This window comes from Lichenostomus cassidix, chromosome 2 (assembly GCF_008360975.1).
Source record: "Lichenostomus cassidix isolate B80296 chromosome 2, HeHo_3.0, whole genome shotgun sequence".
Taxonomy (NCBI): domain Eukaryota; kingdom Metazoa; phylum Chordata; class Aves; order Passeriformes; family Meliphagidae; genus Lichenostomus; species Lichenostomus cassidix.
Window position 1 is genome coordinate 4,013,160 of NC_139482.1, and position 25,090 is coordinate 4,038,249.

The 25,090-nt window shown below is 47.9% G+C and overlaps 2 protein-coding genes across 6 annotated transcripts in view; one reads left to right on the top strand and one right to left on the bottom strand.

Annotated features, from left to right (window-relative positions):
- VILL (villin like) overlaps positions 1-17,810 on the top strand; it is a 36,005-nt gene extending 18,195 nt beyond the window's left edge. Inside the window, exons 7-21 of one of the 3 annotated variants that reach the window (XR_014849653.1) lie at positions 198-397; positions 482-560; positions 1,920-2,018; positions 3,587-3,740; positions 4,760-4,860; positions 5,141-5,278; positions 6,075-6,233; positions 7,098-7,277; positions 8,177-8,322; positions 9,023-9,167; positions 9,504-9,692; positions 11,360-11,428; positions 12,316-12,615; positions 13,847-14,025; positions 16,542-17,810. Coding sequence is in view for 2 of the 3 variants with exons in the window: in XM_085050166.1 (XP_084906292.1) it covers positions 198-397; positions 482-560; positions 1,920-2,018; positions 3,587-3,740; positions 4,760-4,860; positions 5,141-5,278; positions 6,075-6,233; positions 7,098-7,277; positions 8,177-8,322; positions 9,023-9,167; positions 9,504-9,692; positions 11,360-11,428; positions 12,316-12,615; positions 13,847-13,960 (2,073 nt within the window). In the remaining variant the exon portion in view is untranslated. Of the gene's footprint in view, positions 1-197; positions 398-481; positions 561-1,919; positions 2,019-3,586; positions 3,741-4,759; positions 4,861-5,140; positions 5,279-6,074; positions 6,234-7,097; positions 7,278-8,176; positions 8,323-9,022; positions 9,168-9,503; positions 9,693-11,359; positions 11,429-12,315; positions 12,616-13,846; positions 15,079-16,541 lie in introns of those variants that run through there. The other 2 variants (XM_085050167.1, XM_085050166.1) reach the window with 2 other exon arrangements.
- The window catches only part of PLCD1 (phospholipase C delta 1), a 49,151-nt gene continuing 41,616 nt past the window's right edge, over positions 17,556-25,090 (bottom strand). For all 3 annotated transcript variants that reach the window (XM_085050170.1, XM_085050168.1, XM_085050171.1), the window contains exons 9-15: positions 24,598-24,759; positions 23,911-24,067; positions 23,513-23,629; positions 21,966-22,144; positions 21,349-21,481; positions 19,026-19,175; positions 17,556-18,704 (exon numbers count right to left, since the gene is read on the bottom strand). In XM_085050170.1, the coding sequence (XP_084906296.1) occupies positions 18,613-18,704; positions 19,026-19,175; positions 21,349-21,481; positions 21,966-22,144; positions 23,513-23,629; positions 23,911-24,067; positions 24,598-24,759 (990 nt within the window). In that variant the 3' untranslated portion in view covers positions 17,556-18,612. The remainder of the gene's footprint in view (positions 18,705-19,025; positions 19,176-21,348; positions 21,482-21,965; positions 22,145-23,512; positions 23,630-23,910; positions 24,068-24,597; positions 24,760-25,090) is intronic.

Here is a 25,090-nt window from a genome sequence, read left to right on the forward strand (position 1 = left end):
CAGCAGTGCAATTAACAATATTTCCTTACCAGTTAGTTAATACTCAGGCGTTACAGACAAATCTTTTTTAATAGCTAGATTTGGAGGACATGGGAAGCTTCAGTGGTGATGTGACTGGGCTGCTGGTGCTCGGTCACTGCTCGGGGTCTGGGGATTTGTTGTGGATGTCAGGACTCACCCTGCGGGTCATTCTGCAGGGTCTGGCTCTGGCTCGGAGCATCAGGGACAGCGAGAGGGGCGGCCGTGCCCAGATTGGCATCATTGACAGCGAGAGGGACTCGCCAGACCTGATGCAGATCATGAGGATGGTGCTGGGCGAGAGGTGCGGCGAGCTGCGCGACGCCATCCCCGACACCAAGGCGGACGAGCTGCAGAAAGCCAACGTCCGGCTCTACCAGTGAGTGCAGGGCTGTGCTCCTCACCCCAGCCCTTCTCTCAGCCTCTCTGGGGTCTGACTCAGCTCTCTGGCTCTGTCTTGCAGTGTCTACGAGAAGGACAATGACCTGGTGGTGCAGGAGGTCGCCACCCGGCCCCTGACGCAGGATCTGCTCCAGCACGAGGTGAGGCAAAGCCCCAGTGGCCTTTCCAGGGAGCAAAGGAGGCTGTGGCTCACTTTGTTTTCAGCTGAGCACCTGTTTCCTGAACATTATCAGGCCTTCCATCACTAGGACAGCCTAGCCCTGCTGTTAGGTTAGCACAGCTTAGCCCTGCTCCAATCTCAGCAGCCGGAGGTAGGTGGTGTGTTGAAGCTGTTCCAAGAAGAGATGGCAAATTGATGCTCTCAGCCAAGGATTATATTAGCTTGGCAATCACAGTGAGGGAGAGCTGCATACCAGGAATAAATTCCAGATGGAATGAAGGCTTCTTAATACCTGATGTTCAGGGGTAGCCTTCCCTCTGCTGACTCCAGAGCAAATAAATACCCTGCTCACGAAACCAGGGAGATTTGTTTTCCTGCTGTAGCAAGTGGCTGGTCTCAGTGACCCACCCTGGAAGGAGATTTCCTCACAGACCCTCTGTGCAAAGCCTTTTAGAAAACAGAGGCTTTTCTTCTGACTGAAATCTGGCAGAGAATTGCTCATCCTTAATTCTCTGCAGTGCAAACCAGCCTATTCCAAAGCAGCATTGTGCCGCAAGGCTCCTGCTCCCCTTTTCATCCTGATGGCAGCCTTGTTAAAACCTCAGCCTCCCTTTGCAGACATATGAAGCCTTTGTTTTTCCTTTCATAGATCAGTTTGAAAAGCAAGGAGCCTTTGCTCCTACAGTGTGTTTGGAGCTCTCTGTAGTGGGGATGGGCTCAGCACACACCTCATCCCCTTTGGATTTGGGATCCTGCTGCAATCAAAGCAATGCAACATTTCCGGCTCTGGATCAGGGATTGAAATGGGGACAAAATAATCATGCAGAAGATGTCTAACTTGGGCTTTTCCTGCTCCTTCAGTAGCAGATTTGGGCATAAATGAGCACCACCAGCAGCAGGCTCAGAGTGATATTTCAGCATACACTTCTCCTGGTCCCATTTAGAGCTAGTGGTGGTTTTGGTTTGAGAACGTCTACTATGAGATGGTAATAACCAGTTTTGAGCAATGCCTAAGAAAAACACATTAATTAATTACAATTAAAACTCAGCTGCCTGGGCCAGGTGTGCTCACAAAGCCAGAGTACCTGTGAACCCCTGCCCTGTAGGGTTGGTGGTTGTACTCTATTTATGAACCATGATAAATTCATCCTCTGTTAGCTCTGATAAAGGTTGCACCAGGGCTAGAGCTCTGCAAGGCAGAGAAATGAGCTAGATATACCTCTAACCTAAATCTTCAAGAAGGATCCCAGCTGATTAGGCTGCAAATGATGATCTTTGCCTGCACAGAGCTTTTCACATCTGTTTTTTTCTGTTTCCTGTTTTTTCCCTTTCATCTCAGGACTGCTACATTTTAGACCAAGGTGGCTTCAAAATTTATGTCTGGAGAGGAAAAGCCTCCAGCCCAGAAGAGAAAAAAGCAGCATTCACTCGGGCTGTGGTGAGTTGTAATATAATGCAAACAATGTCGTGGGCGGTTGATATGTGCTGATCTGACCACTAATTACAATTAAGTGTGGGTCCTGGGGAGCTGACCTGTGTAATAATAGAGAGAGAATCTGAATGTCTAGGGGAGGCATGATGACATAAACACAAAATTGTTAGTCATCAAATTGTGCTAGAACTAAGACCTGCCACTAAAAATAAGAAAAAAAAAATCGTTAAAGAAAATAAAGTGTAAAAGGAAATACTTTGGTACATGGTAAATAGTGGACTTCTGGAATTTGTTGGTTCAAGGGATGGTGGAGTCAGAGAAGATCAGCAGAGTCAAGATGGGATTAGACAAATTCATGGTCAAAAGGGTGCATAGACAGATATTAAAGGGGCTCTTACATCCATGTGTTATTTTCTGTCAGAGCATTCCTCAGCTCTTCCCCTCAGAAAAAAATAGCTACAAGGGAGCCTGAGCAAGTAAGGCATTTGGTATTTTTTACAAGTTGGCATGTTGAAGTGAAGGCTATGGGGGAACATAGTTTTGATTAGCCATTTACTTATGAGAAGACCATAAATTACTTCACCTTCCATGAGATCTAACGAGGAGGTATGAACTTCAGTGGTTCTACCTCCACTAGGGTCCCACCTGGAGACACTCAGCTTCAATAGGATTGCAACTATTGCCTCATAGAAGGAAAGTTAAAAAACTTCACCTTAAAACTTTACTCACTGTCCTCTGTGCTCCTTTCAAGAGCTTGATTCAGGCTCATTTTAGCAGGCAATCATCTCTGCAAATTCTGGCCCTGAGCTACACATGTAGAACAAAAGATACGTCTCTCTTTCAGTGTGGCAGGTGGGAGGGATGGGAGGACCATCTGCTCTGCTTTTCCCTGGGGACAGTGTGTGGCTGCAGTTTTTACAGCACAAGTTGGATGCTCAGAAAGCCACAATCAGGCGCCTTGCCTGAACCACGGCTGCCAGCACTGCACCTCGGGTCATCCTGGAGTGGAGCCTGCTGAGATAAACACAGCAGCAGCTCCCAAAACTGAGCCAGGATTTTGGCATTGTGGCAGAACAAGTTTTCTTCCCACTCGTATTGTATCAAGCACCTGTGTTGAAGTAGTCTTTTAACTCAATAGTAGCACTATTGCAAAGAAATAATGTGAGTTTAGGGGGGAAAAAAGGAACAAAAAAAGATTTGTGAGAATTTAGTCCCTTCAGAACACACCTCATGTTCTGGGTAGCTGAGCTGCCTCCACCCCTTCACTCCTGTGCATTCTGCCAGGCTACAGGCAGGACAGTCTTCCTGGCTTAGAGGGGGACAAAAAATTTGGAAAAAAGTTGGAGAAAATGAGTAGGGATATGGTTCAGTCCCCTAAACACAGAAATAAACATGGATGCTACAGCAAGAATTTGCTGTCATCTCTGTTAGTCTGAATGCAAGTCTTGGGGTGAATCCAGCCCTGTGTTCAGTTAGGGACACTCACTCTTCACACTGGTTCAGGTCCACATCCCTCTCCTCATGTCTGTAAAAAGCTCAGTGTCCCCACTAATCACCTTTCTGAACCCCACCAGGGTTTCATCCAAGCCAAAGGTTATCCTTCATCCACCAACGTTGAGGTGATCAATGATGGAGCAGAGTCAGCCATGTTCAAACAGCTCTTCCAGAGGTGGACAGAAAAGAATGAAACCCAAGGGCTGGGCAAAGTCTACACTACTGGCAAAATTGGTGAGCAGCTCGGTCCTGGGTTTGTCTTTCCTGCCTGTGCTAAGCAGCAGCTGAGGGAACATCATTCACATCAACCATCTCCTGCCTTCAGGATCTTGAAAATCCAATGCACAATCTCCTAGTGCCTTGTATTTTCCATCTTCTTCTGTAGATGGAAAGGATTTGTGAAGTCAGTAACACTCAGATCTGCTGAGGCTTCTTCTATGAACCAAACTGCCACTTACTCTAAATGTAAATGTAGGCAGAGAGTCACTCTCCTCTGAGCAATTGTATGCAAAATTTCTCACTTGCAGAACTTCCAGATTTTCTTTATAAAGGGCTGATGCTGAGCCTGATAAGGAATTCTGCTTTCATGTACACTGGCATCCATCCAACCCCCTCCTGACGTCAGTGGAATGATGCTGTATTTACACCAGGTATAAATGGTGTATTTATCATGCTGCTGAAGGGAATATTACAATGCATTAACCCCAAAGAGTAAACAATTCCAAGGAGGGAGAACTTGTTGATGAGTGATGGGAAGATGACAGAGATGCTGAATGTCTCCATCAATAACAGCTTGAGAGCCACAAATCTCTTTCCCTTGCAAGTTCTCTCTTTTCTTTCCACCTCTGTTTCTCCCTGTGCTGTCCATAAATACTCTCTTTCTTTGTCATGAGCTGGAGAAATGTAGGCACTTTATTTCTGAAACCAACATTTCAAAAGGAGGGAAATATTTACAGATTTGGAGAACAACTTTGAACTTTCAGTCAGGAAACTACTAATATTTTTACCAGCCAGCCACCACTGGAACATGCTGTATGGCCAGTTCCAGCCTGTAACAGGTCAGCACTGAAGTGTCTGAGCTCTTGCATATTCCAGAATGAACACTGATTTTCTGGGAGCTGGAGTGGCTTCTTGCAAACCCAGACCAGGTTTTTTCTTGCATGCACAATGCTGGTGTGTGAGGGTGGTGGGAAGGGCTTGTGTGTTGTTGTGCATTCACTGGGTTCTTGTTTTTGTTCTGCTGGCACGTGCAGCCAAGGTGGAGCAGGTGAAGTTTGACACCACCCAGCTCCATGCCAGACCAGAGCTTGCAGCTGAGCAGAGGATGGTCGACGATGCCTCTGGGGAGATCGAGGTGAGAGAGCTCCTTTGGCTGACAGAGGGTGCAGTAATCAGCATGTTTCCAAACATTGGTTTGTTCAGCCTGGAGGAGACCAAAGACAGACCTCCTGGTAGTTTACAGCTTCTTCATGAAGGGAAGTGGAGGGGCAGGCACTGACCTCTTCCCTCTGGTGACCAGGGACAGGAGCTGAGGGGACACCTGAAGCTTCAGTGGTGTGTTAGCAGAAGGGCTGTGCTCTGTCCTCACCTGGACTCCACTGCTGCTCACCTCACCAAGGTGTTTCTTTCCCTAGGTGTGGAGGATTGAGGACTTGCAGATGCAGCCGGTGAACCCCAGGACATATGGGCAGTTCTATGGGGGTGATTGCTACCTGGTCCTGTACACCTACCTCAGGTCAGGCAGACCCCACTACATCATCTACATGTGGCAGGTAGGTCAAAATGGAGCAGAAGGGACTGTGCTGTGTCTGCTGTACAAGCCTAAAGCTGAAGGAAGCAGCTACACCCAAAAATCCCAACCCAAACATCCAGAAAGACTCCGATTTTGCTCATCAAATATCCCAAGCTGTCCTTTGTAGGCAGCATGGACACTAATCCCAAACTGGCATCAGACTGAGCACCAGCAAAATCAGACAGAAAGAGTGAAAGATGATGATGCTTATTCTGCTCAGGTCAAATTCTGGAGTCAGACTGCCCCTTAAAGCCTCAGTTCCTTCAGTTTTGTGGGTATATGAACATCTCTGCTTTCCTTTTTAAAGTATATTTTCCTGCAGAGAGAAGCTTCAAAAATGGGACTCTGTGGCTAGCACAGGTCTTTCCCATGAGAATTCCTTTTGTGTTTTATAAATAAAGATAAAGTTTGGATGTTATTAAAAACAGTGTCCCAAGATCTGGACGGTGCAGGCCTGGCCAATCAGGCCTAGGGGGAGGTTTCTGACTGACCAATCTGGGTGACTTTTGAAAACTATATATATATGATGAAATCAAAACAATAAAGGTCTTTTTCCTTCTTGCCACTGAGAACTGGGTTCCTTTCTCTGCTAGCGGCTCAACAGCGACAGGACCCTAAAGTGTACAAAACCAGAATGCCAGTGAAATTTAAATATCTGGAAGCTTTAAGTCTGATCTCACGATATTACACCCCCGGGATTGGCAAGATGTTGAATTGTGCAGAGGTTTGTACCCTCGCTCTCATCACACTGTGTGTGTCACCTCTCTGTCCCCCAGGGCCTCCATGCCTCCGTGGATGAAATCACTGCCTGTGCCCTCAATGCCATTGAGCTGGACAAGAAGTATGGGGACGAGGCTGTGCAGGTGCGAGTGACAATGGGCAAGGAGCCCAGGCACTTCCTGGCCATCTTCAAGGGCAAGCTGGTCATCTACAAGGTAAGGTGGCTTTGGGAGGTGGGAGCAGCAATGATGGCTTGGCAGCTGCAGTGGAAATAGTCCAACAAGAATGGGCTGATATTCAGGGAAGGAGCTTGCCAGCTCTGCACGGGCTGGCAGAGAGGACATTTCTAGTACTTCCCAAGCAGTCTGAACAGTGTTTGTGTAAACACAACCCTGGACTGACCCAACTCAATTGTCTACCACTGCAGTCCAGCAGTGATGTGTGAGGTTCATTCCAACTCCATCCCAAAACATTTTTGCAGAGTTAGAATAAGGCAGTCATCCTGTGAATTGCCAGTGCTGCTGTCCAGAGAGGGTCCTCCAGAATATCCTACAAAAATGATTACAATTGTCCTTGCCTGAATTACTTCACTTAACTACCAACCCACTTCCCTTTCTGCCGTGGCTGCTGACATCTGTGGTGGAGATATTCCAAATGGCTATGGGAGAAGGGGATTGCCCTCAGCTCTCAGTGTTGGTCCCACCACTAAGTTGCCGTGCCAGATGTTCAGCTGAGCTGAGCACAGCTGGAAATTGGGGTCCAGCTGCATTGCAAATCCAGTTTGCATGGCAAATCCTTTATGAACACCAAGATGTGCTCACATGATCTTGAGGATCTTGACAGGAGCTGGTCAAGACTCAGTAATCAGGGAGCAATGTGGGAGTTGTGCCATGTGGGTTTCATTCTGACCTGGAAACAGCAGGTAATTCGATTTCCTCACCTGCTCAGTGCTGAGCCATGGTCCATCATCGCAGGAGTGGGGAGGGTTGCAAGCCCCAAAGCCTTCCTCAAATCAGTCACACCCTGGATCTGAGTGTCCTCCTCACCTGCCATTGCCACCTTTCCCTCTGTCCTTGCAGGGCGGCACGAGCCGGGCTCAGAACAGCACACCCGAGCCAGCCATCCGCCTCTTCCAGGTGAGGGGCACGGATGAGGTGAACACAAAGGCCACAGAGGTGCCAGCCCGAGCCTCCTCCCTCAACTCCAACGATGTCTTCCTGCTGACCACCAGCCAAGTCTGCTACCTGTGGTGTGGGAAGGTGAGTCTGCAGTGAGACGTGGGGAGACAGCCGAAGGAATCTGGAATTCTTGATGTGGGGCTTGAGTCTCCCACCTGCACTGAGTCATGGAGGTGAATCCTTGTGCAAATGGGTCATTAATTCAGTGAAGAAATGGCCTCAAGTTGCACCAGGAAAAGTTAATATTAAATATTAGGAAAAATTTTTTCACAGAAAGGCTTGTGAAGCATTGGAACAGGTTGCCCAGGGTAACAGTGGAGTCACCATCCCTGAAAGTCTGCAAAAACTGTGTGGATATGGGACTTGATGACGTGGTTTAATGGTGCTGGATTGATGGTTGGACTTCATGGTCTTAAAGGTCTTTTCCAGCCTTAATGATTTTGTGAGAAAAGTGCACCCAGGACAAGGCTCTGTCCGTGGAGGGTCAGCAGTAACAGCTCTCTCCACAAAGGTAACCCATGTTGGGGTTCCTCTCATCTCATCACAGATGTTCACACAGCTTTCAGATGAGTAACCCTCCCCAGATTTTCCAGCTGTAAGAAACCAGCCAGGGTGAGAGCAAATTCATTTGTTTCACTCCTGTGTGTCAGGATGAGGTGGTAGATCAAACAAAAGCAGAGAAGCTGTGGATGCCCATCCCTGGAAGTGTTCAAGGCCTGATTGGATGGGGCTTGGAGCACCCTGGTTGAGTGCAAGGTGTTCCTGATGATCTTTAAAATCCCTCCTAACCCAAATCATTCTGCCATTCTGTGAGTTTTGCTCTAGATGCCATTGGCTGCACTGAATGTCCCATCAAGGAGTAGAAATGGATTCTGAGTGATCAGCTCAGCAGCAATCAAGCTCTCCAGGGGACTTCTCCCCACAGATAAGTTTTCCCAGTCTGTCCCTGACTCCACCTCAATCTTTTATCCTGAACACAGGGATGCAGTGGAGATGAGAGGGAGATGGCAAAAATGGTGGCTGACATTGTTTCCAGACGGGACAGACAGACCATTCTGGAAGGGCAGGAGCCAGCAGAGTTCTGGGAAGCTCTGGGAGGCAAAGCACCTTATGCCAGTGAAAAGAGGTAATGGTGACCTGCTCGTTCCTCTGGGCCTGGCCAGGGGACATTAGGCAAGGGATCAGAACTTTTCCAGAAAGTGAATACTTTATATTGTATCCTCACTAAATGGAGCACGAGGCCAGAATATCACCAAAACTTTGGTCAGAAACCACACTGAGATGTCTCTTTCCAAGGTTTTGGGTCAGGTGCTCTGTGAAGGAGGAGCTACAGGTCCAAATGCTGCAGACCAGGGACAATCCTCCTTTTCCCCCAGTAAACCCATCCCATAGCTCATCCCAAAGGCTGCAGGAACCACATGCTCCATTTGCAGCCATTATCATCCTCAGCCCCAGAAGAATCATCACACTAAACCTGTAATTCAACAACATGGATTTCTCCATCCCTCTGGGCAGCTGATGAGTTCCTTTGCAAACAGGTGATCTGGTGTGGCTTTCACCTGACATCAGGCTCATCTCCACAATAAGAGAAAGGTTCCTCTTTTGCCCTCTTTGGGTGGAGAAAGAATTACCTGTAAAAACCACTTAAAGGGTCTGAGAATCCCCTGAAACCTGACATTGCTGACTTTCAGGCCTTTAGAAGAGCATTGCAATGTTCCACCTCTCCCTTCAAGGCCACAGCAAGTAACTTCAGGACTCTGCAGTAATCCAGGAGGGAAAGATTCCCACCTTTCTTGCTTTTTCCTCCCCTGCCATGCATGAGGCAGGTTCCAGGAGCAGATCACACACTACCAGCCTCGTCTCTTTGAGTGCTCCAACCAGACGGGTCGGTTCATCATGACGGAGGTGGTGGGCTTCTGCCAGGAGGACCTGGATGAAGATGATGTCATGCTGTTGGACACATGGGAGGAGGTGAGCAAAAGCCTCCTCTCCTTCTCCCCAGACATATTTTCAAACAGGCCGTGGCTTTAATTGGTGTTTATTGAGTTGGATCTCAGCCCATGACTGGCTTTAGATGCCTTGAAACGTGCAAGAGCTGTTACATGAAATATTTATTCTTTATGCCTGTCTCAAAAGCAAAGTCTTCCTTGGCTGGGGGTAAATCAGGGCTCAGAATCATGGAGCACAACTGAGAGAACACATTCCCAATTTATCCGTGCTCCCATTGGCAGGGAAGAACAAACAGCCATGTCTGCACAGCTCCTAATGACTCACTGATCTCCAACACCTTCTCTTCTCCCCTTGCAGATTTTCCTTTGGGTTGGCAAAGCCTCCAACGCACAGGAGAGGAACGAGGCAATCGCCTCTGCTAAGGAGTATCTCAAGACCCATCCGGCTGGGAGGGACTTAGCAACTCCCATAATCCTGGTGAAGCAGGGATATGAACCTCTCAACTTCACGGGGTGGTTCAACGCTTGGGATCCCTACAAATGGAGTGTAAGTTGGGGGAAAAGCCCCACGGTGTGCTCGTGTTCTCAGTGGTGCCTAGAGGGTGGTGTTGGTTGTAAATTTATGATGCATGGAGTGAAACATCACTAGGACATATCCTGAGCTTCACAGCATGGCTTGGGTTGGAATGACCTTAAAGATCATCCAGTTCCAACCCCCTGCCATGTGCCATGTGCCATGTTGAGTTCCTGGTGCTGTCTGAGCAGCTTCTGCTCCTTCACCAATAAAAAGTGCCTGTTTGGTCAAACTGAGGCTTTTGCAAATGTGCTTGAATTCACAATATTCATATTTTTATAAATAGGTTACAAATCAGATTTGTGATTTCAGCCAAAAAGAAATACTGGGGCTATGAGTAGTAAAATCAGCTTCAGAAGGAAAACAGACATCCCATGTCATAAAGGAAAAAAACCCAACCCAAACCAACAATTTTCGTTGTTGAAAATTCAGCCACGGAGACAAATTTATTACCCAGCTCTAAGGGCAAACTGGTGAAATGAAAGATGTGAGCAGACAGGTCTTGCGTTCAGGTGTGTGGAAAGCCCAGCAGAGCCCAGGAGCTCCTGAGCAAGGTCACCTTTGGTCCCTACACACCAGCCTTCAAAAGCAGAGTTAAAATACCAACTCCTGCCCATGTAGAAATGGAAACCTGCCCTAGGAGATGACTGAGAAAGAAAAATTCCTTTATCCCCTCTTTCCCCAGAACTTCTCACTGCAGGAAAGCTCTTACAGAGGTATTTTATTTCCTGGGTCTGGGTTTGCATTGTCTTTCTTCCCAGTCCGTGAGGTGGTAGAGAGCCTGTCTTGACAGCTGGATCTAGACAGATAAGACAGCAACTCGCAATGACCCTTAAAACAATGTTGATGCTTAGCACAAAGGTCAAAACTTGTGGGTTTGTTTTATTTTTTTTTTCTTGAGGAACTGCTGAAAAACAAGGATACAGCTCATAAAATATGTGCCTCTAAAAATATCCCCTGTAGGCAGCTTCAGCAACTACAGACAACCCATCGAAACTGTTGACATCCCAGAAACATCTGGTGTGTGTTCTTTGCTCAGTTTTGGGTCTAAATCTGTTTTCTCTGCAGTCCATGTGTTTATGTTGCTTGTTCTTGTTGGGAAACTTTGTTGGATGATTCTGTTAAGAACTGACATCTCCTGGCTGCTTAGGAAAACACAGTCATGAGCTTTGCCAATTTATCTAGTATATTTCTTTTTTTTTTTTTAATGAGGTATCTGCTAATACATGGTACCTAATTACAAGAAGTCAGGACTTGAGGCTTTGAAAAAATCTGTTGTTTTAGCTAAATGAATCAGGAAAGGGGAAAAAAGGAATATTACTTCAGGCATTGCAAGATTCATCTAAAATGTAAATTACTCAAATCCAGCAGTATTATTTATCTTCATTTGCCTTCTGCTCTAAAGTCTTTAAATTTCCTAGTTTCACCTGTTATTGTACAACTACAAAGGCTGAAGTCCACTTTTTTCTCTTGGTTTTCAAGTGAAAGCTCAGATCCTGACAGTCTCCTGATTCCAGGGGCTGAGGTTTGCAGGAGCTGCCACATCAGTGGGCTTTAAAATTCATGACCTCCTGACCCTGTTAGAGACCAGGGCTGTGGGCTAAAGGCAGCCTGTGGTTCTCACAACTCTTTCCCTTTAGGATGGGAAGTCCTACGAGGAAATGAAGAACAGCCTGGGAGACGTGTCAGCCATCTCTGAGATCAAAGTGGTGAGTTGTGTCTTGGCCTTCTGAGTAGGAAACACCTGGATTCAAACACCATCACTTCCCCCACCTGGTTCGCACAAAGGAGGGTGCAGTGATCCTACAGGATCAGAGCAGGGATGGGAACCTCAGGCTGCCAGGATCAGAGCTCTGCTCCTTTGTGAGACATGATGAATAACCCATAAACACACCCAGACCTCCTGGGCCTTTTCCAGTCCTGCCCAGGGGCATCTGTGAGCAGGACGTTGTCCAGCTGCTTTAATGCAGAACAAATTCAATTTCTGGAGCTCTGAGTGGGTGCAGTTAGTGTTTTGTGAGTAGTTTGCTGTGGTGGAGCCCCTGAGACCTCCAGCAAGGGTCCCCTGGCCAAGAAGGGCACTGCCCAGTGGGGGATCCTCCAAAGCACAGAGGAAATGAGTTCCCAAAAGTCCCAAATGCCATTGTCACACTGGTCAGTTCTGCCCTGGGCAGGGTCAGGGTGAAGGCTGGAAGGAAGTGGCAGGTTTGGATGAAGAGAGGTGGCACATCAGGGAGGGGTGTGCAGGTAATTTAGACATTTTAGACATGGTAGACATCTAACCTCCCCTTCTGTCATCCCACATGTGCCTTCCCCCGATGTTATCTTGAGAAGAATGAGACTCCTGTAAGTATCCTCAGTTATTTGTAAGAGCTCTCATTAGTGTGTGCTTTTAGCAGTCCTAACACCCAGGTGTAGCATTTTTGGAGGCTCTGCACTAACGCTTTAGTTGGGACTTTCCCCTTGCTGCTTTGGAGCTACAGATAATCTGTGCCAGAAATAGTTCCCCACAACCTCAGCAGAACAATCCTGGGATCATCCCCAACTTGCTCTGCCAGAGCATCTCATCTTCAACATGTTTTCCTCCACTTGGCAGGACCTGAACAACCTCAGCCTGAACAAGAGGACCCTCAGCACGTCCAGCCAGGCTGGATCAGGTCCAGCAAGTGCCTCCTCAGAGTACAAATCTCACCTCAGCCACAGTGACAGCAACAGCTACAGCAACAGCAGCAACTACAACAGCAACAACTACAACAGCAACAACTACAACAGCAACAGCCACAGCCACAGCAGCCCTGCCATGGTGCCCAACGGGGAAGGGATTTACTCCCGAGAGGTGCTGATGAACAGGACGGTGGATGAACTTCCAGAAGGCGTGGATCCCACTAAGAAAGAGGTGACAGATAGCTGGTTTGGTGCCTTCCTAGCTTAACCTGGAATTTACTCACTGGCTAAGTGTACTTTAGACTGTTGAGTGCTGCTCAGACTCAAGGGGACACTGGCTGGACACAGAGGTGTCACCAAAAGAAGGAGCTTCATGTGAGAGGAAATTCATAGAACCACAGAATGGGCTGGGTTTGAAGGGACCTTAAAATCATTTTGTTCCAACCCACTGCCATGGACAGGGACACTTTGTGGTAGTTTTACCCTAGTTGAAGTAATTATGGGGGTTTTATGGCAGAAAAAAAAGGATTTAAAGTAGTAATTTTGAAATATTTTTTCTTTTGGTAGTGTTGTGTTGCTCTGCCACCCAATCTCTGTCCTTGGAGGGGCAGGGGCACAAGGTGACACAGCTGAGAACAAAGCCAGAATTTGTGTTTTGCTTGAGCTGTAGGTTAATGTTTTCATTTGAAACTCCTCCCAGAAGGGATTTTTTTTTAATTGTCAGAAAGCTTGCATTTCAGCAATTTCCAGTTTCAGAAGAAATTACACATCCCACATTTCTGATCAGCCCTGGGATTTTTCAATGTCTGCAGCTGAGTCCCATCAAGCTGATGGGAGGGACACAGGGTTGATTCCCTCTGCTCCTGTAACCCATGTTTGACCAATGTCTTGCCCGATGGATCTGGCAAAGGCCAACACCCACAGCCAGAGTCACAATCCACAGCTGGGCTCTATATGAGTTCTTCTACCCAAAATGCCTGGAAAAACTCAACCTCCATTTCCCACAGGGCCTTTCTCAGTATCCCTGACAATCCTGCTCTCTGCAAACCATGTCTTTCCAGCAATGGGAGTGAACATTTCCAGTGAATATTTTAGGGGAAGGGACTGAGGGAGGGGGAGATGCTTTCCAGTGAATCACTACTGAAGGAACCACCCAAAACTCTGGCCAGCAGAGCTTCCCTGGTAGACCATAAATTGTCCTGGCCACAGTATGATTAGCAGAGACTAAATTCCAGCCAGAGCATCTCTTTGGGCTGGTGGGCTTTTATTGCCCTGCTGCTTTGGGAAGTGGGATGAGGAACAGTTGCTGGGACATTCCACTTCCCACCATGAGGACAGGGAGCTGGACAGGAGCTGTTGGCCTGGAGTCAAAGGGCATGGTGAGGAGGGGACACAGCCTGTGGAGGTGTCCCAGGCTCTGCAGAAGCCACAGCTGACCTGTCCTTGCTCTCTCCTCTCTGCAGTGCTATCTCTCTGATGCCGATTTCCACGACATCTTTGGGAAGTCCAAGGATGAGTTCTACCAGATGCCCAAATGGAAGCAGCAGAACGAGAAGAAACAATTTGGACTCTTCTGAGACCTCAGGGGGCATCCACTGACTCTGGGACCAACCCCTGCTCCCTTAGGAGCTGCAGGGAAGAAGTGCATGATCCCAACCCAGCATCTCAATCCAAAGCAGTTATTCCAGCAGCCACTGTTCAGGGGATGGCTCCTTTCTCCTGCAAACCCAGAGCCCCAGGAGGCAAAACCTCTTGCAGGAATAACTTGACAGGATGTTTTTGCCTCTTCCTGACACTTTATTGCTGATAGCCACGAAGATAAGAGTGTGCCACACAACTGTGTTGTAGCCTCATCTTTCCCCTCCCTTTTGCAAATTGCCACGTGCACAAGGCCACGATCTTCCTCTGTTTGTAGAAGTTTAAAATTAGCCAAGACAAAGGCCATTTGCAGCTGCTGTGTAAATTCTGGGTGGGGAGAGGAGGGGGAAGCCCTAAGAGGATGGAGGGGGAGCCTTGAGGTCAGGAAAAAGATAATGGAGTAGCTAGATGCCTGATGGGGTAGTCCTTGGAGTGACACCAGACAGTTCCGCCCCTTCTCTCCTTATAGAAAAAAATACTATTCTAAGAACACCAAGAATCAGTTGTAGATTAATGCATAGCCCAGGGCAGGTAAAACACACGAGAACCTGGTTTTGGGGGAAAAAGCACTTATTATGACCATATTTATTAGCTAATCTATTTCAAGAGCATGATGAGACTAAAGGCTAGACACAAATGTTGATTTTGACTGCCAGACAAGACTCTATCTACATTATTCTCATTCAGACAGCATCTACAAACTCACCCAGCCTCCCTGACCATGATCAGGTGAATGTCAGAGTCCACCTGCCCACAGAGCAGAGGCTGGAGGAAGCCAGGAGGGTTTTGGGTATGACCTGAGGCAGAGACTGTCCTACTGAGGGTTTTTTCAGGGCTCCATCCCTGTGATGTCTGTGGGGCTGAGAGTGCTCCTTCCACACTATGGGATCAGTCTGACTGGGGAGGGCAGTGGGAAGTGTGAGCAATCAGGGATTAAGGGATAAAACTGTAAACTAAAGGAAGAAAGACCTCCTTAAAAACTCAGACAATGTGAGTTTGCAGCTTTACTCCCTTTCTATCCTGATCAGTGATTTCAAATAAATATCCAGCAGCAGCAGCATTGTAAGTGTCCTTGATCACAATGGGGGGTGGGAATGACAGTAGATAAAAGCCCTGCAGGGCCACAGATCCTTCAAACACCTGGTCATCAATGGAATTTTGGATTTTTTTTTTAAAGAAAAGCACAAACTGAGGAGGTGGAGCCCCTTGTGTTCCCAAACTCCACATAGCTAGGACCATTTGTCACCCCATGCCCATGTACCCTGCTCCTGGAGCCCCCATTGCCAATGAGCAGCAGCACCTGTGGTTCAACAGCTGCCCTGACTGCTGCCCTGACTGCCCAGCCCTGCTGCAGGCATGTGGGGATGGAGCTGGGGAGCTCCAGGATGTTGACTGAGGGGCAAAGAGCTCTCACTCAACACTCAGGACCACATTATTGTGCTGAAGTGTCACCATCTGGCTGGGCTGGAGCAGGAACCTCCAGGTGATGGGGTCTTCTGGCCAGAACTTTGTGTTTAAGAACTGGTAGTTAAATAAGCCACATCCCCATTGTTATGTCCACATTCCTGACACCACTTCATCCCATTTCTGCTTGAGGGTCCAGCCCAAAACCTACTGAAACCCCCTGGGCAGATGAAGTTAAGCATCAAGCAGAGACACAAATCAGCTGAATTACCTGTGTGATTGCTCCTGTTGTGCTCACATGAGATGCAATCAGTGCACATTACCCACGTTTCAACCTCTCTTGGCACTGCTGGAATCAGCAATATTTGCCTTGCCCTTCTGGGGAGTGCTCCTGCCAGCTCCCAAATTAATGAATGTGCTCCTCAGTAAGATGCAGGAATGCCACCTACCTGTGGGCCTAACAAGCTTCACACAATCAAATGAAGACCAGCCAAAATACAGATTATGGAGATTAGGCCATTTTGCTACACATTGCTTTAATTCCTGTGGCCACCATGCTCACCAACACGAGTGGAGCACTCAGAAACCAGCCTGGGATTTCACAGACCATGGAGCCTCCTGGTGTTTGGGATTGATGGAAACTGCTGCTGCTCTCTTCTCATGGGAGAGTTGTTTTTACTCCCTGCTTCTGGTTTCTAAAGATTCTCTCCCAGAGCCTCTGTCGTGCCTTTTGCTGTGATGTTGGTGGGCTGTGTCCTGTTTCTGCTGCTCTTATCCCCAGAGCTCTTTCCTCCACTGAGGCTCCAGCACTTCCTAATCCACTCAGAGATGAGGTCACTTATAATATGGACCATGTCCCTTCCTTAAGGGAGAGAGGAGACCTTGCAGCATTGCTCATCATGCTCTGCCCATCCCATCTCCAGCCCAGCTCCTCTCCCACCTGGCTCTAGTAGTTTTCTCCCAACTGTTCCCACCTGATAAGGAATGTTTTCCCATGGATCTTGCCTGCCTTTATTTTAAGTGCTCAACAGGCAGAGGAAAACCCAGCCTCTCTCTGCAATCCATCTAAGCCTGACCCTAGCCTCCCAGTTCTCTAATGCTGGCCACAACAGGCAGGTGAGGGCTTTAGCTCAATGATCCAATTGAAATCAAATCCTGCCACCCCAAAAATGCAAATAATGTGTTCCCAGCCAACCCAGTGGGCTGATCTGACTTCACAGAACAACAGAATCACAGAGGTTTGAGTTGGGAGGAGCCTTAAAGAGCATCCAGTTCCAAACCCCTGTCACAGGCAGGGACACCTTCCATTAGACCAGGGCTGCTCAGAGCCCCAGCCAAAGTGACCCTGAGCATTTCCAAAGATGGGGACATCTGCAGCTTCTCTGGGAAACCTCTTCCAGTGCCTCACTGTCCTCAAAGGGAGGACTTTCTTCCTACCTTGCCCCACAGGAACTGGTGCTGACATTAGGGAGATGGCAGGACCACTTCTGACTCCCTTCACCTATGCTTTTCATCCCATGGCTCCCTAAAACAAAATTCTGAGAGCACAGGGGGAGCAGGGACCAAACTCAGGCTGTCCCTGGGTGGGAGTCAAGGGTGCTCCAGCCCTGGCACTGAAATGTGTCTCCAACGATGTGCCCCACCCCAGAGGTGAGCTGGGAGTACCCATGTCACTGTAGGGCACCCTGTTCTGCCCTGCTGGCCACTCCTGAGCTCTGCCACCCCCTGCTTGTTAATGCAATATCAGCCTTTGAGGTGTGGGTTTAATTCACATTTAATCCAGCAACAGTTTACATCACACAGGATTGTAGTGAAGAGGAAAAACCAATGTGTCCAGCAATGTTTACTGCAGCATAAACTCCAGGGAGGACTGAAAGAAGCCCAGCTTTGCAGTGAGCCCAAGGATCACTAAATCCAGGCTATCTTGGACTGAACAAATAAGCTGACTGGAGTATGTTTAAAAGGACATTAACATCTTTGGTATCAGCCCCTCATCTTCACCACCAGGGATTAAACCCCCAGTAAGCCTGACAATTTAAGAAATTAAGCAGATCTATCTCCAAATTCATGAATGTTGCATTCAAGTAGGACAAGGAAGGAAATAGTGACAATAATTGGACTCCTCAAGAATTTTCTTTAAACTTTTAATAGTCTAACCTACTGTTAGTAACACAGTTGGCACTTCAAAATATATATATTATTTTATTTCAACAACATTCCCTTAACTCTGTAGTTCTACTTGAAGACAGATCACTCGTTGCCATAAATACCATGTTGTTTTCAAAACACTCTTGTGCTGGGTTACCTCTACAGTGCAACTGGCACCTGCTAGCACTTACAACATCCACTTCCCCTCTGTTAAAAAATGACATTTTTCTGTAAAAACACTAAGTTTTACTGTATTTAAAAAAAAGAGAAAAAAAGCCCTACTGTCAGTTGAGTGTGTTTCCACTGTCTTTGGCAAAAGACATTCTCTGAGGTCCCTTTGAGTGGGTTTCACTTTGGGTCAGAGGGAAATCTGCTGCTCGGCAGCCTCTTTCTCCTTCCCAGGATGGGAGCCAGGCTTTGAATGCAAAGTGGCCTGGCTGGGAGCCAGGCACACAGGCGGAGTAGTGTTCATGTATTTTTTATTACAACACAAAAGGAAACTCGGGTTACATAACACGGGCCTTTGTAGTGCAGCTTTCTTTTTTAATCTGTAACAGCAACGAGGGGAATCGTGTCCCCGTTTTCATATGGTGAAAGATGGCTGACACCTGCAGTTGCAAGGAGTCACCTGGCACGTGGCCACTGATTTCAGGGCTGAGGGATACTTTTCCCTGCACAGATGTTGGGTGCTTTGCCCAGATGCCTGACCAAGCCCAACCCAAGAGCTGTACTTCACTAAAAAAGGAGTCCCTGTCCTCTCGCTAAAAGCAACATTAAAAAAACCTAAATAAAGTGAACTAAAACCACAGCTGGATTGGTGGAACAGGTACAAAAGGATTAATCTCAACAGCAGCATTAGGATGTTTCCAGCACGCAGCAGGGAGAAGGTCGATGGCTGTTTCACATCAGGGGTCCTACAGAGCAGCAGTGCTGCTCCAGGGAAGGTGCTGGGGACTGACCCTGGCTTTGGCAGAGTTCACACACTGAATTCCTTCCAGGTCTGCAAGGAGGCTCACCGTGGCCTGGAGGAGCCAGGCTGCTAATCACAGTCCTGGATATTGATGTACACAAAGAGGGTGGAGGAGGAGTACGGGTCTCCGTTCTTGGTCAGGAGATGGATGTGGCGATAACCTGGAAGCACAGACACAGATGGGAAGTGGCCTTTAGTCCAGTTGGAAAAGTGTTTGCTAATGCTTGCCAGGACCCTGCACAAATATCTCCCTGTCCCAGAGCATTCTGCTCCCAGTTTCCCACAGGATCCTGAACAGGCAGGTCCCAGAGGCACAGCTCTGAGCGTGGGGAACATAACCTGCCCAAAGCCTCTGGTGACAAGGGGACCCTCCCCTAGAGACAGTGTAAACAGCTGCCCAAAAAATCCATTCTGACCCAAGTGTGATGGACCAGGACCACTCATCCAGGGCACTGCAGCTTCCCAAGGACTCAGTGACTTACCTTGCTTCAGACTCGTGAAGGGAAGGGTGTATTGCCCAATGAAGTCATTTTTGGTTGACATGTCAAAATCTTCCACCACAAACCGGACCAGGGCAAGTGCAGGGATTTCTATGTCAAATGTAAACTCTTCATTCCAGTTAGGGTTAAAACCTGAAGAGCACAGACAAGGATGGAAGTCAGAGGTGTTGGCAGTAAGAATGGTGGTCTGAGGTGTTTGCAAATGGATGGAGACTTTGCCTGACTGTCAACCTAATGTGACCCAGACCAAGGCTCTCCAGAGGTGCCAACAGCCTTGTTACAAGCTCTGATACTGATTTGCTACCTGGAATTAATAAATATTTCAGCTTGGGCTGATCACTGCAGACCTGGGTCCTAGAAAGGAGTGAGGAGCAGGAGGGAGGAGGAACTCAGCTCTGCTCCACAGGCTCTTGCTGGTACATGGATGTCTTTGGTTGCCATTGGACCAGATGAAAACTTTTACAGCCCTAAACCAGGGAGGGCAGAGAGGAAAGCTGTGCCTTTGTGCTGTGACAGCCTTCTGGGGTCTTAAACATCTCCAACAGCTTGAGATACATCCGTCTAATCACCACTCTGTGCCCCAGTTTCCCTGTCTGCTAGAAAAGTTAATGAGGAGTGTCTGATTACAAAAAGCATCATCAAGTCTGGATAAGAATCATGTGGTCCAGCCTCACAAAGCAAACAGAACTGAGACCAACACACATGAGAGATGTAGAGCAAGCTCAGTGCTCTCTCTCCAGGTCATGGCAGGTACAGTGTCAATAAACCACTCCCCAGAAGCAAACAGGAGAGGACATCCTGCAGGAAACCCTGCTGCTGTGCAGAGCAGAGACCAAGCACAGCACAATGTCACCTGGAGCTCATGGAGGATGTGTGGGTGATTCAGCAGGATTCAGGGATCTTTCATCTGGCCCTGAAGGTGCTGAGATGGGCCTGTGGACTGTGACAGCACAAAATACCTGTGTGGCATTGATGCACTTTATTTGGACTTTTACAAGATTAAACCAACTGCACTGTTCACTGAGCACAATGACTGCCTTCATCCTTGGGAAAAACCGTGTTGCTGATTCCATGGGAGCAGAAATCATGGAAGTTAAGGGAAAGTCATGGGCCCTGGCACAGCAGGTTTCACTGTGCTGGCAGCTGAGAGGGATTCTCAGCCCATCTCAGAGGTGCAGAGCCAGCAGGATCCCACAGCCTCTCCAGCTGTACCATCTGTGACCTGACCTGTGCCACAGCCCCTGCTTCAGTGCCACCAACAGAGAATCACAGAACCATTCAGCTTGGAAAAGAGCCTCAAGTCCATTGAGTCCAACTGTTAAACACCAGACCAGGTGAGCTGCTGGAGCTTTGCCACACATGTGAAACCTCAGCCCATGAAATACAAACCTCTACCTGCAGCTGCCCCTTTCCAACAGGGGTGTTTTCATTGTTTGATTTGCTTTCCACAAGGCAGTGCTTATCACTCCAGCTTCATTCCAGCATTGCTCCAGCTAGGGAAGGGAGCTGGGAGTGCTCAGCAGCCCTGAGGAACAGGTCTGGCAGCTCTGAAATGTTCCCTACACAACTTTCACTTGACAGGCTATAAAAATTATCGTAGGTGACGGAAATGGCCATGAGTTTTAGGAGCCAGGCCAGATTTACTCCAACAGGAAAGAGGAAAAGGGAAACATTGTTAGCAGGCAGGAAAATATGCACCAGCTTTCCAGTGCTTGGCTCTTACTCCACACAGAAAAGCAGAGTGTGTGTGTTTGTGCAGAAGGCCATAATATTCAGAGCCTCCCTGCACAGAGGAAAGCCACAGCCATGTCTGACTGATAAGAAATGGTCCTCCAACTTTTGAGATATTCAGAATTCATCCAGGCAACACCCTGAGCAGCTTGAGTAAACTTTGTATGACCCTACTTTAGGCAGAGGCTAGAATAGACACTTCAGAAGTTCCCTGCAACCTCAATTTTTTTGTGAGTTTATGACACTTTCAGGATACAATCAGCCCCACAAGAAGCTTCCTCTGGGAAGATCCTGGTGAGAACCTCTGCACCCCAGGTCAAATCCAACAGCATGGAGGTAAAGAGCACTTCCAGAGCTCTAGTTCTGCAAATCTGGCAGCCAGCCCCAAACAACTCATGTGGCTGACGCTGTTTCACAGGGAATTTCTGTCTCAAACAAAAGAACACCTCATGTATCTGCTTAGTGTGGGCAGGCTTGGGTGCTCTGGGCAGGTCTGGCCACAGGACATCAGTCTTGCCAAGGAAGAGAAAAGGGTTCCTGCTGATGGAGCATAGCTTGTAGGAAACCCCCTCACCATTGTTTTCGATGACTTTGGTCTGCTTCTTGTTGTTGTCCTGCTGGACACCATGGATCTCTATTGTTACCTTGGGGTCCACAATGGAGTTTTTGCTTTTGTTCACCTTTGGCAGCTGCTGACCAGAGATTATCTGTGGAGGAAACAGAGGGAGAGGTCAGGACATCACTAGGAGATGGAAAATTCCCTCTCCTTCCCCAGGAGTGCAGGATCTGCTGTGAGAGGCTGGTGCTGCCCTTTCAGAGCTGCTGCTGTGACATCCTTCAGGAGAAGCTGTCATGAGCTAAAGCCCCTAGGGAACCCTGCTCCAGCCCAGGCAGCTTCTCTGACTGTCCCCACAGTGGTCAGGAGATACTTGGGAACACCAGAGGTGACTGCTGATTGCTGTCTGCCTGTGCAGTTCTGGAATGACAGCAAACATTGCCATTAACCTATTTGCCAACATTAAACATGTGAGTAGATCCCTGGAGGATCCAAGTCCATGAGAGACCCCAAATGTGAGAAATCAGTAGGGTTAGGGCAGCACTGAAGGTGGGACCAGAGGAAGGAGAAGGTACAACCTACACACCCCCCTGAAGGTAGATGTTACTGAGATGTTTTCCAACTTCTGTTCTTACTTTAAGCAGGAGCTTCTTCTTTGTCCCCCATGTTCCTTCTGTGATGGATTTTGGATTGAATTTGGTTTGCTCATCCCGGAGGAATTCTGGCTTTAAGACATACCCAGAAAACCCATTGTCCTGGAACCGACCCTGGTACACATCCATTTCTGTGCCTGCTGTCTGGAAATTTAGGGCAACTGCAACATAAATAAATAACTTCAGTCACTCAGATAAATCAATAGGAATCTTTTCATGCTAATTCTGTTCACATGAAACTGCACTTCATGGACATAAACATTGGCTTTTCCACGCTTCAAAGAGCAGTGGTAAACTCTGACCCTCACAGCCTGCTAGCCCTGAGGACTTCTTGCATTCAGAGATGACAGAGACAGGAGGAGCCATTAAAGCCATCCTGCTTTCCACAGGATCAAAAATTGTCCTGCATGGAATTTATGCTACCTAGAGCAACTGCATCTTTCAGATAAACCTTCATTTCTATGCTGAAGGAGTTCTCTCCTGCAGTGAAGCCAGCAAATCCCTCTCAGATAATTTCTCTGGCTACTTAGCCTCATTACAAAACCTCCTTTTCAGCCCAGATCTGCCTGTTTTCATTTGCCATCCCCAGGAGCATCGATGCCTCTGTTGTTTGGACTAGAGAGCTCCTCATTGTCTGAACTCCTCAGGTGGGAGCTGAGGAGAAGCTGTGATCAAATCACCTCTCTATTGTCTGTTGCCCAAAATAGATCAAGCATTGCTGGTGTCCTAACACCAGGCACATTCCTTGTATTCTTCCCAATTTGTCGATATCTTTTTTAAAAGCTCTGATGTTAAACCTGGAACAGTCTCTGAACAGCTTTGCTGGTACCACACAGGGAGTGCACATGGATCCCAGCAGCTCCTCAGTGCTCCCTTGGTTTCCTCAAGGATGATTTTAATCTCTTTAGCAACGTTCTAAGACATCTCTTAAGACACAGAAATTTATCCTGGTCCTCAGTCCTTCATACCCTGTCATACTTGAAGGCAGAGAGCATTTTAAGGCACTCCCCTATTTTTGCACCTGCAGCAAGACTTTGGTAACTGCAGTACACTGGTTTAACTGGGAGCTGCAAGTACTCAGGGCTTCTGAAAAATCCTATTTTGGATCCAATACTGAATTCAGGTCAAATAAGGCATGCAGGTCTGGCCTTTCTGTACCCCAAGGGAACTGATGCTGCCTCCCAAGGATTGTCCGGAGGTCTGACAGGGCAAGAGGTGCTACCGTGGGGGCTGCAGGACCCATGGAGTTCATGCTCCTTCCTCCTTTGTTAAATGGCAATAACTCTGCTGACAGTGAAATTGCAGGGATTTACACATTAATGTGCAGAAAAGCCTCTCCTAATGGATTTGTGGTGAGCCAGAAAATGGCCCATGAAAAGTCACTGGGCATTGGTTGGAAAGGTGGTTTCTCCCAGCGACTGCTGAGCCTCTGGCTGCAAAAGGCTTGAGATTGCACATCTACCTCAGCTGAAGCCCCACCAGAGCCAGGTCAGGTGTGACCCAGAAAGGTGACACCCAGTGACACCCACCAATCTGGCAGCCAACGTTCCACAAGTCCACAGGGCTGTAGTTGGAAGAATCTGTCCTCCAGCCGGCAGGGTAGATCCGGCTCAGGTGCCTGATGTTGTGGTGAATAAAACTGGTTCCTGCAGAGAAAGGAAAAAACAGGAGAAAATGGACTTTCAGTGATGGGGCTACTCTGATCTCTTCTTGCTGCTGCTGTGTGTTCCCCTCTGCCTGGCAGAATGGGAACTACCTCCAAAAATTCCCTTCTTGCTAACAGCCTTGAGGATATTCATTTCTTCCCACTGTTTCTCGGTGACATGCTTGACCACAGAGGTCATAACCCACATCTTTGGGGTGCCTTTTCCACCAGCAGCTGTCCCTTTTTGGGGAACAGGGACAGAGGAGGGCAGAACACACATACCAGACTCCTGGGCCAGCTTCAGAGCTTTGCTCTCCGAGAACGATGACATCTCGTAGAAGGCTCGAGGATGGTTGGGGTCATCAAAGCCTTCAAAGTGGACACTCTTGCAGTAGACAACTGTGTCTGACAGCTCCTTGGCCAGCTTCAAGGTGTCACTCTAAAAACAGGAGAGTGAGAGGTTTGTGGGGAGTTTTTGCAGTGGTGCTCAAAAGTGATTGTGTTTTCTCTAGGAGCCCTGGGGCTTCTCTTCTCCTCCTTTTCCCATGGAAAGGATGGCTTTGCCATCAGTGGGGTGAATGTGTCACCTGTGAACCCACTCTGTGAGGGATATGGGCTTCACAAGGACCTGCATGCTGGAAAAATCCACTTCCTCACATGATGGGGCTAAAAATTTGTGTATGGCCAACCTCTTCCTCCCAGAAATCATCATACAAATTGCTTTAGTAACTGGCCACCCCTTCCCCATAGATCATCCCTCCTTCCTCCAGGTCAGAAACAAACAGCCAGTGAGGGTGCAGGGCATCCCAAAATATCCCCAGCTGAGTAGCTGAAACCTAAACTGAGACCTGTCTTGGCTGGGAACACATGAAAAATTGTATTTCAACTGCTTTTCTTTTTTTATTTCTTTAGGCATGGTACAAAACCCACCTAAAAAGTGGCTTCCCAGTGGTTGCTTCTTTAACTTACCTTCCCCTTCTGCTCTACTTCAGTCTTCACAGATTCATCTTCAATTTCAGCTGCTTCATCTTCATCGGAGACATCCTCAGCCTCCAGGTTGTTGTTCCCATTTGTTGGGTCCTCCTGCCTGCTCAGCTTCTTGCCTTTCACCAGGATCTTCCCTTTCAATTGCTGCACAAGGAAAAGTGGACAAAATACCTGGTGGTTAGGAGAGGTTCTGGCCCACCCTGAAGAAGCTCCTCTGTGGCAATCAGGGCTTTTACAATGGCATCAGTGACTGGTTATATGCCATAGATACAGGTAAAATAAGTCTGTTTTTACACTGAGGCCCTGCCCTGCCTCTGAGATCACACACCACGAGTCTGAAAACCCCAGAAAACTCACTGATTCCCCTCTGCTATAAAGCTCTCCATCCCCTCACTCAGACAACTTAAACAGTTGTGCTGTTAAAAACTATTAAAATACACTTTCTTCTTTTTCCAAGACTGAAATGTGGCTCAGC